The sequence below is a fragment of the Lathamus discolor genome, chromosome 1, assembly GCF_037157495.1.
Source record: "Lathamus discolor isolate bLatDis1 chromosome 1, bLatDis1.hap1, whole genome shotgun sequence".
NCBI lineage: Eukaryota > Metazoa > Chordata > Aves > Psittaciformes > Psittacidae > Lathamus > Lathamus discolor.
In genome coordinates, this window is record NC_088884.1 from 123,243,083 (window position 1) to 123,254,368 (window position 11,286).

Consider the following 11,286-nt stretch of genomic DNA (forward strand, 5'->3'; position numbering starts at 1 on the left):
CAAACTGAAGTCACCACTATGGAAATGAGGAACTACTCTCTGAATGTTTTAACTTTATTTTTATTGTTTTCCTTTTCTAGTAATGAATGTCAGTACCACTGAATTACTTGCCTTTCACATTACTGTATTAGAGATAAGGAAACTCATGCTCCTTGGGGCAAAAGCCTGCCAACCATAGACTAAATTGGCATTTTGCTGTTGAGTACAATGAGAATAGGAGCAAATTCTCATTTGTCTAAGAGCATGTTTATTCTGCAATGACTGCAACTGACACCAAACATAACAACACTTCGTCTGACTACTAATGTCACAAACCCAAAGAAGCTGAGTAAATGATTATGTGCTTAATCTCTGCTGAGATTTTTGCTGCTGCAGCTCCATTTTCAACAATGCAGCCAAGCTATCCTGATCATATGCAATGTTACTTAAAGACTGCTTGATATATAACCTAAATTATGTCCATCTGGCTAAAATACTAAGTTATGTTTTCTGCTACAGCTACTCCACTCTGTCCACTCAGGGTTCAGATTCATGTACACTGATACACAAGCTCTCACCCAGCTTCAGGTGAAGCAGAAATAGGCCCTGTGCTTCATTCAGCATGATCATCCAGAAGAAGCATTAATAGTCAGTATGCATAACACAAGCCAATGGCACATGATAGGCAGCAAAAATGATTGGTTACAAGCTCGCCCTTGGAAGTAGTTTGTTAGCTAACTGTCAGATATCCTGCTTTTCATTGCAAAGACATCTCAAGCATTGCAAACTTTTTAGTAGTCCAAGGCTTGCTAACTTCATGCCCAGCTGCTTTACATGACATAAGAATCTGTGGAAAGGATGGGCCACGCAAACCCCAGACACTAGTGGTAATTTTAATGGTATCTTTTAAATAATACTTTAATAGTATTTCAGAGTGGAATGAACAGCTGGGTTGTTATGTGTGAAAAATTTTGACCAACAGAAATGCTTTATATGTATCTCACAAAATGCCTCAAACTCTGTAGAAGCTATGTCCTAACATTTTAGACTGTCTTGCCCATGGATAGATGCTCTGTTGGTAGCAGATTTTACAATAACTTTAGACTTTGACCCATGGCAAGCTTTGACTCAAGATGATTGACTGAATGGACATAAGGTGGTGTAGACCTTGTGTTATTTGTGACATTCGTCAGTTCTCACTGACTTCCATTGGAGCTTTGAGTCTTCCTTTCTTTCACAGTTAGTAGCCTTTAGAGGCTAAATTTTCTAAGATACTGGGATAATACTCCCAAAAGAAACATATAACCTTCCTCAAGGACTCCTGTATGGTTTCAACAATCCTATGGAGGCTGGTTTCCAGGGAATTTGTACTAGTATCTGCTGTCAGTCCCAGCATTAGATGCCTCTAATGTCAGTACCTTTCCTATCTCTAGATCACCTATTTTATTATTCAGTAGTATTACTGGCAAGACAGAGGTACACAAACAGTGAAAAGGAAAAAATGATAATGGTCTGAATAGTAATTGCCTCTGATGTGCGCAAGTATCGGTGATGAATCGTCCAAATACAGCTGAGAGAAATCTGGTGTTATTTACAGGTCCAGGGGAAAAAAACCAAACCAGACAAACCCACACCTGCCACCGTACATTACTGGTTAGTGAACCCTCCTGAAATAAGACAACTAATAAAACAAGTATGATATTTTATTCTTAGAGAAAATTGCTTTGAGGAGGAACATTCTAAGAAGCATCTAATTTCTGCAGGCTCTTTGGGAAAATGTAGTAGGTGACTGCCCACCTTAGAAACGGTCAATAAGAGGTAGGCTGTTTGTACCTTTATAAAGGTACAATGGCATCCCACATAAATCATAGCTGTGTAATATGAGAAACCATAATTTCCCACCTGTGGGCTTTTCCAGCAAATTTAGATTTTTTTCAGAAAATGTCAGTGTGCTGAAGCCAGAAGTTTTCATAGAAAGGTATGGTGTCTCTGAAACTTCACTCTGTCCAGGAGGGAGTTTCCACTTTGAGCAGTGGGGCCAACAGAGTGAGAAGCTCTACTGGAACAAGGTACATTCAGGTAAATTGGTGCCCTGGGAGATGGTCTTAATCACCCCCACAGCAGGTTAGAACCAGGTCAAATACTTGCATGAAAATCTTCAGTCATCACTGTTAGGTGAGAAAATGGTCAAAAATGCAAAGAACATCAGGCCTAAAAATGATTAATTCTGTTCTCCTTTGTGACTAACAGGAGAAATGTCTTAAAATGATGAGATGGATTGGCACGTCACTTCCACCTGGCAGCTCTCTGTGCTCCACTTGCACATGTGGTGATTCACCAGCAGTGGGTGGGGAATAATAACAGAAGCGAGTACAAGAAGATGGAACACACTCTTCAATTTTCCTCACCATCCTGACCTCATCTGTTGAAGACTAAGGTTAATTGTTCCCTTATCACCTACCCTAAAATGAGGTTTTTTTCGACCTAAGTTAAATAAGGAATCTAACTGAACTTTCTGAAAGTTGTCTTACAGCATGGTCAATCCATCTGTTGTGTAGAGTCTTTTAGAGGCTAATTATACTGACAGCTCTTCCGTGGTGCTTTGTTAATATCAACTGTCGAAGGAGTTTGCCTTGGCAAATGGAAAAGTCATTACATCTTCGTGTCAAATTCTGCCACTTGTGCTCCCAGAGACGTGCATGTCACTCAGTTCTCCAGCATCCCTGTAACTGTGCTGTGATCAATGACTCTTCTTGCACTGGAAGATAGCAGCTGGTGAAAACAGCAGAATGTACCTTTTCATGCTTTGTGCTATAACATACCCAACAATTTTTATGCTTTAAAATAGTGCTTACTTAAAAAAATGTCTCGACTTCCCACTTATAAAATTGAAACCACCCTTCAGATACTTGCCTCTGTAAGAAGTGAGTTACTCAGCTCAGAAGGGAAAACTGTTTGGGGGAAATCCATCACCTCCCACCTGTTCTAAAAGAATGGTAAAAATTAAAGGGTTTTCGAGCAGCACCAAAGCTCTGCTCCAGCCAAAGTGAGGGGAACTAGCTAGAGAGCTCTCAGGTCAGTGCCCTGTCATTGCCCGGCAGTCCCCAATGTCCCGAAGCACGCAGAGCGTTCCACCTTTGCAAAACGCCGTGTCCTGGATCCCAGGTGAGAAATCGAGCGCATCCGTTAACTGGCGAGCGGGGGCTTTGTTTACGGCCCCACTCTATTTCCATGGAAACTCTTAAGTGTCTCAACGCGCGACGCTGGAGAACGGGCTCCAGATACCGCCCGGAGCAGCCACCCGAAATGCGCCCGCGCGGCGACTCCAGCCGTGGCCCCGCCAGAGCCGGCAGCGCCGGGCGAGGAGCGGCCGCGGCGGGCGAGTAGCGGCAGCGGTACCTCGTCCCGGGGCGCGGCTCTCGGCCGCAGCCGAGCCCCGCAGCCGCAGTCGCGTAAGATGCGCCTCCAGGCAGGCTGGGGGATGCGCTCTTCCCCCTTCTCCTGGGGAGCAGCGCTCTCCCAAAGAGGGCAGGAGCCATGAGTGCCGCCGGGGCTCCGCGCCGCGCCCCGGGCTACGCATCCGCACTAAGCAGAGCAGGACTTTCCGCCTACCACCGCCGTGAAACCCCGAGACACCCGCAGCCGGGAGATGCGCACAGGTAATACTCCGCGGGGCGCGGAGCCGCAGAGCAGGAAGCTTCCATCGCGCGGCGGAGGAGCAAGTTTGCGCGGAACAGCGTCCTGCCGGCGTGTGCGCGGAAATCGTCCGGGTGCGCTTCAGCCGCCGGAGGGTTTGGCCCCGTCCTGTCCCATCCCCGTTCCGCCCCGTCCCATTCCCGCAGTCCTCCCCCAGGCCGCGGGCGCGGGGAGCCCAGGGCTCCGGGCTAAGGCAGGGTGCGGTCTCTCGGATGCAGGGCGGTGCGGAGCGCTCAATGCGAAGTGATTCACCAGCCAGGTGTAAAAGGGCGAAAACAACAGTCTTTCCCATTTTGGTTTGGGATTTTGTCTTTGCCGGCCAGGAGCTAATGTGCTTACCAGCATAAAATGTAGTGATGTGTTTCAAGTTTTCTGCCCTGGCCAGCAAATCCCTCATTACATTGCATAACATTTCCTTGGAGCTGGAGACTGTAAATTGTTCACAGCTCTAAATATTAATTCTCCTGCTACACAGATGGAACTGACTAGACTATACAGGGACCCAGCAGTCAGAGTTAACTTAATAGGTACTACTACGGTAGGATAAAAACTCTTACCCATGAATAAACCTTAATGTTAGTATCTCATCTAATAGAAGGAATATTTTCTGAAAGAACAATTGCCTTCAGAGAAGAATGGTTGCCTACCTAACTTTTGTGTTCTTCAAATTTTACCTTTACATAGGTAAAGAAAGAGAAATATTTAGCCGAATCACTCTCCTAAATTACAATTTATGGATTTTGTATTTTAAATTATAGGTTTAAGTGAAATAATGAGTTTAATGGTAAGATTTTAAAGCATATTTTAGGTTGTGTGGTACCTCTAATTTGGCTAAACCTGAATAATGGTTTAAGCCATCCATGTCACTCTCAGACATCAGATCAACTGCAGCTGAAAACTCCTCTGAAGCATAATTTTGCTGAAAATAAGAATCACAGTAATCAGAGTTACATTGAGGTATATCATAAATGAATGTGATTTAAGGAGGTGTTACTTGAAATCTCTGAAGATCAAGGTACATCAGCTGTCATAATATACATTTTACTGTAAAAGGTAACCACAGATACTTGTTGTATTTAATGTTAACTGCATTCATGTGGTTCTTGTAGTAAACGTTCAAATCTACCTGGGATCCTGCCACAAAACTGCAGTCCCTGCTGCCTTGTACAACCTAGCTTTCTGTCTCAAGCATCCCACCGAAATTAAAAGAGACCTAAACAAACCTGCCTGAAGCTCACAGGGGGTGGTCTCATACAGATGTAGCTGAACACAGTCTCAGGGAGTATTCATAGACCAGGGATACAGAAAAGGGACCTCATTTACTTGACTGGTTGATGTAGGAGATGAACGTGATCCAACTTTAGGAGCTGACAGCTAGAAAATCTCCTTCAGGTTGATTAAATTTGGTCTTGAAAACAGGCACAAGAGCACCTTGGCACTGTGGTGCCTTCAGGTTGAAACACACTTCAAATATGAGAATGTTTTCAAATGAGGCTGTATTATTTCATTCTATTCCCCACAGTGGGATTTTCAGGAATCTTTATTTCCCTGGAAGTTATGACCACATGCTGCACTGAGACTGACCAAACAACAAGTGGGAGAGCAAGTGAATCCCCCAGAATAGAAGCAGCTGCTAAAACAAAGCAGGAAGATAAATGCCAATAAGTACATGCAGCCCTGTGAAATCAGTGGTATGCTAATATTAATTTGGGGACTGAAGATCAATGATCCTGGAGAAACACTCCTGTTTGCATCTTTACTGCCAGTGGCACTCAGGCTAAGAGAGCAACCAGTTTCTTTTGAGAGGAGAGGAAGCTCAGAGAGCAAGAGATCCACTCGATTTTTAAAATTTGGAGGGAAAAGTCTGCTTTCATTTCACACATCCAAAATGAAAATAAAATTATCTTAAGACATTCTGCAGAGGGAGCTTCTGTCAGCACAGCAGTTCTCTGTTGAAACCAGCGGATTAGAGTCTTCCTCCCTTCCTTTCTGTCTTTCAGCTGTGACTAGAGATGGTGCAGAAGTGCCTGCAGTGCACTGCACTCTTGGGCTGCTCCAAGTGTCCAGCCAGGGCCTAACCAGAGCATATTGTAGCTAATGTTCCAGTGCTCCTTCCTCATGTAAATCAGGACATGAGGCAGGGGAGATGGCACTTTCTCAGCTCTCACCCATGGCAGAAAGTGGCCATAGCACAGGGGGGATAGAGCCAGAGAGCCTATGCTGGACTTCGGAGGCATTCCTGGAAGCTTCTTCAATACTGATGTGTCTCAACAGAATATGTCTACTTTAGCCAAACCAGCATATTCACTTTTTGTTGGTCTTTTTTATTTGTTTGTTTGGGTTTTTTTTTTTTTTTAAGAAATTTTTAAGAATTCTCTTAAAGCCATGATGAACAACTCTACTGAAGCCATACTGGAGGTATAGAAATCCACAGAACCTGGCAACAATCTTTCAATTAATTTTTAAGAACTCAGTAAACTTTCATTTAGTAAACATGTTCCAGTATAATAACACATAAAATTTTGTTCCTTGGCCCTAGTCTTAGCATTACCTGTATGGAATATGAATTTCCAGAAAAGAAAATAATTACAGTGCATCTGACTTGAGGGTCTCTTCACTTTTGCTCACCCAAAGCTGAAAGTGGCAATAGGAAATAACAGCAACACCAACAGATACTTTTCAGTTCTCTTCATAGAATCCATTGATTAAAACTAAGCAAAGCTGGACGAAAATACACAGATTTCTCTTCAGACCATACCACGTAATTGAAATGGATTGGACTAACTAGATAGAGAGCCTTTCCTACCAGTAGGGATGCCTGCTTTTTCTTCATGCACTGATAAACTTATGGCCTACAATCAATCTTTCCAATGACAGACAGTATCACAAAAATAATCTAATAAGGAAGCTGTAGTTTTCATGCATAGGTTCAACAAAACTTTCACATATCTGTAGCTATTATTATAAATAAAGCACCAGTGTGCACTGGTGCTACTCAGTATGACCTTTGGACAGATATGACTATGAGTGGGAATTTAACTATTACAGTACATTGTGTAAATACCTGTAGATGCTCTAAAAGAAAACCTAATCTCCAGGTTTCTGAGAAAGAAACATCATCTGCGGTTTGTTTCTTCTTTACAGATTAGTCCTTCAATTTAGCATCAGTTAAAATAGAAGACTACACAAAATGATTCCTCAGCACAGTTACCTATGTAGGCACACATAATAAATGAAAAACTCATTCCTTCAGTCATGACCATTGTGAGAGTTTTTGAGGCTTTTTTAAATCACAACATGGTACTAGATTTCCTTCCCCCTTTCTTGGTTGGTAACCAAGAGTTGGACAGATCTAGCTCTCAAGTTTTATTTCAGTTTCTCAAATAACTCCTGATTATTTTCAAACCTGCTATCAGGCAATGGGCTGCTCAACTAGCAATGCTCTATGCAAGATACAAAATGGAAAAGGAAGGTGCCCAAACAAAAAGAAAGTTGTCCAGGATTACTTTAACAGCTTTTTCATTATTAACTCCTCAGTTATATGCAAGGGTTTTTCCTACACACTTCTCAGCTAAGATGAACGTGATAGTGAGTAGATAATAGAATGCTCATCCTGAAAATATCTGGCAGATAATATTTCATATTGAAACATAATGTACAATTGAAATGGCTTTCATGAATCAAGAGAGTCTGCAGATTTCAGATGCATGGACACTGAAATCTGCAAAAGCATCAGTCATAGCAAACCTCATTGTTCCTCCATGCTGAACAAAGGGAAAAATGATGCATGTATGCTGTAACAGGGACATAATTCCATAAGCCTGATGTAGGAGAATGTATTTTATCCAGGGCAGTGGCCTGCTGTGGTTTTCTCAGGGAAAAAAATGTGTTGAGTCACATTTAGTTAGTCACAAAGACATTTCAGCTGATTTTGGAAGTCATTGTGGTCTTCAGAGCATACTGATTTCAGATGATTATTAGAAACTCAGAGAAATTAACCTAGTTAAAAAACCATTTACTTCTTTAGCTAATAGTTCTATAAAAAGAAGTCCACCAAAATGAAAACTGATAATAGAGAAATAGAGAGAATCTCACTTACAGAATCTCTAGTCTTCTCCTTTGAAGTTGGTGTAGAGGCAAGGGTAGTCCCAGAAAATGTTGTTTATCTATTATATAGTTTTCCACCATTTCATTAAAGACTGGGGAAAATAAAACAAATAACTTGTATTAATGCCACTCTGCTGTTATGAACACAAATATAATATAAATATACTCTAAATTCACATATCCAGTGCTTCTGTTTTAGCTATTGAAAACCACTGTAACTCAACATTGTAAGAAGTTGGCAAGGTTTAGTTCATTTCACCTCTTCCAAAAACATTACATGCAAGACACAAAAACATTTCTTTTTTTTTTTCCTTTTTTTTTTTTTTTTTTTTTTTTTGATTAAGTATTTCTAATCTTACCTGAGGGACCTTCTCCTCAATGTCAGTGAATATTCTGAGGTGGTTTTTTGGCTTGATCTTCCCTTTGGTACCCGACAATAGGAAGGGACATGTTGTGATGTGAAGGAAGGAGCACATCAGCACATGTAGGGGAAACCATGTAATATTCTTGCACATTCAAGAAGTCAGCACGATACAGCTCACTGAGGATAGCTACATTCTTGAAGAGCCTTGCCTTTTTTAGTTGACAGGTTTAGCCTTCTGCTCAATTTATGTATTCTTTGTGCTTGTTTAGATCTTCTTGTTTTGTTTTTCCTAAGATTTCTAAACATTAAGCAATTTTGTACAGGATGTTGGCACTCTGAAGAAATTTTGACTTTGAAACCTTAGTACATGCAGGTGTTTATGGTAAACTGGAGTTTAAGCTGAATTCTCTTTCTGTTTCTTCTAACACAAGATTAATACATGATGATTCTGTATACGGAATAACTTTATGATAAGCTAGGTTTTAATGTGAGATGTTTCTGTGCTGAATAACTAGAAGTCCCCTGAATTTTCAAATGGCTGCATGGGGTCTGCTTCCAGTTAACAGTCCTCTCTGTATTATGTCCAGTAACTTTGGATGTTTTGTAGGCAGTTTTTCCTTCTGCTTGAGCAACAGTTAAAATATGTTCAACACTTAATAGAAGATGGTTTGTATATTCAACACACCAGGAATTACATCTTGGATCACTGACAGTGATCTCTCCTTATAAGCTGATCCTTTCTGAAAGCTCTCACCTATTTTGTGTTAGTTTTCTACTACCAAGGTTAAGAAATACTAGTGCAGATGTTAGTGTATTTCAAAATATCATATATTTTCAGGTGCTCTTCTTATAATTTCCTGTCATGTAATGATTAGGCACATGTCCAGATGGTGATTGTAATTTCCTTACTCATATCAATGAATTGTTATTCACATGAGTAATCTCATTGACTCTAAATGGATTGCTTTTGCAGCTAACTGCTCCCTCACGGAAAGGCTGACAATATGGTCTATAGCAAAGCATAGTTAAAAACCGGTGTCATAATGCAGAACCTTAAATTGCCATTGTCTCATGTCAGAAGCAGCCAGATAGGAGGCTTAAGTGTGCTAAATATCCCATGATAAAACCTACAAAATTAATTTGTGTTGACCTGAATTTGTGTAGGATCTGCCTCACAGTAGGATAACATCACTAATTAATTTATTTGCATTAAGGTGATACAAGGTAAATTTATCATCCTTTACATTCTGATAGCAGTATCATCATTCCTTCAGATGCTAATTAATGCCTTTCTCATTCTAAACAGGGCTGTAACATGGATTTAGGATTGAAAGACCATAACAACAGGACACCTACCAAGAACACCTCTGCTACTACAAAGAATTTTTCTGCCTGGGAAGACTATAAGAGTAGTGTTGATGACATACAGTACTTTCTTATCGGGCTGTACACACTTATAAGTCTGGCTGGCTTTATGGGAAATCTGCTTATATTAACAGCTCTACTAAAGCGTAAGCAGAAGACAATAATAAATATTCTCATTGGTAACTTGGCCTTTTCTGACATCTTGGTTGTGCTGTTTTGTTCACCTTTCACACTGACATCTGTCCTGCTTGACCAATGGATGTTTGGCACTGTTATGTGCCATGTAATGCCTTTCCTCCAGTGCGCCTCAGTTCTAGTTTCAACTTTGATGTTAATATCCATTGCTGCAGTCAGGTACCGTATGATAAAATATCCCCTTTCCAGCAATTTAACAGACAAACAAGGCTATTTCTTAATAGTGACCATCTGGGCCTTCGGCTTTGCAATTTGCTCCCCTCTGCCAGTATTCCACAAAATTGTGGACCTCAGCAAAACTCTGAATTTAGAGGCACTGGAGAACAGGCTTTTGTGTATTGAGTCATGGCCTTCCGACTCGTACAGAATAGCTTTTACCATAGCATTATTGTTCATGCAGTACATACTGCCACTGGCATGTTTAACTGCTAGCCACACCAGTGTCTGCAGGAGCATTGGGTCCAGGCTGTCAAACAAGGAAAACAAGTTTGAAGAAAAGGAGATGATAAACCTAACTCTTCATTCCTCTAAGAGTACCAGCACACAGGAGCAGCCCTCTGGCCATTCTAGATGGAGATGGGCCTTTGGCAGAAAACACCACAGAAGATACAGTAGAAAGCTTTCAAGCGTGATGCCAGCTATTTCAAGGCATCATCAGGATACTCATTCCAGAGACATCCCAGAAAGCTCTGGCACAGAAAAAAGCCAGCTTTCTTCCTCTAGTAAATTCATCCCAGGGATACCTATCTGTTTTGAGATGAAACCAGAAGAAAATACAGAGATCCAGAACACGATTAGGGTATCCCAGTCCATTGTCAGAATTAAGACAAGATCTAGGAGAGTTTTTTGCAGATTGACAGTGCTAATCCTAGTTTTTGGTTTGAGTTGGATGCCTCTTCACCTTTTCCACATTGTGACGGATTTTAATGCCACTCTCATTTCTAACAGACATTTTAAATTAGTATATTGCATATGCCATTTGCTGGGTATGATGTCCTGCTGCTTGAATCCCATCCTCTATGGGTTTCTTAACAACAGCATAAAGGCTGATTTAATGTCCCTTATTCCGTGCTGCCAAATACCATGATTTTATGTGCCCCAAGATAATATCAAACAAGTCTGGCTTTCAAGCCTGCTGATGTGTGTAGCTGTAAAAGCTGTAGTAGTTTAGTTTAGTTAGTCTGACATAGTTGTGATTAGTAGCATTTTGTGCCAAAGGATAGTTCTAAGGCTGCATGTATTTCTTGCATTGGGCAGAAATATATATATATATTATATTATTCTTCTATCTGTTACACATAGGAAATCCTGCCAAGTGTGCCAAAGCAGTGTACCATTTTCATTACCTGAAATATTGGCAGTCTGTACTTTGGAATGATACAGAATATATAATGAGTAATAAATGTGAGACAACTTGGACATATTAACTGTCATAAAACTATAATAAAATGCATACCATTTCCTAAATAACTGTTGGTGAGACTATTTCAGTGCCACTTTGACTGTTTTCTAAGATAATTAAACATCTGTTTCTGGATGTGATTAGAAAAATATTTTCCCGTAGCACTTTGACTCTTATT

General features: G+C 40.8%; 1 protein-coding gene across 1 annotated transcript; it reads left to right on the forward strand.

Moving 5' to 3' along the window:
- Positions 1-3,338: 3,338 nt before the first annotated feature.
- Positions 3,339-10,793, forward strand: NPY5R (neuropeptide Y receptor Y5). Its single transcript, XM_065665239.1, has 2 exons — positions 3,339-3,638; positions 9,453-10,793. The coding sequence occupies exon 2, from the start codon at positions 9,462-9,464 to the stop codon at positions 10,791-10,793; it is 1,332 nt and encodes a 443-aa protein (XP_065521311.1). The 5' UTR covers positions 3,339-3,638; positions 9,453-9,461.
- Positions 10,794-11,286: the final 493 nt, after the last annotated feature.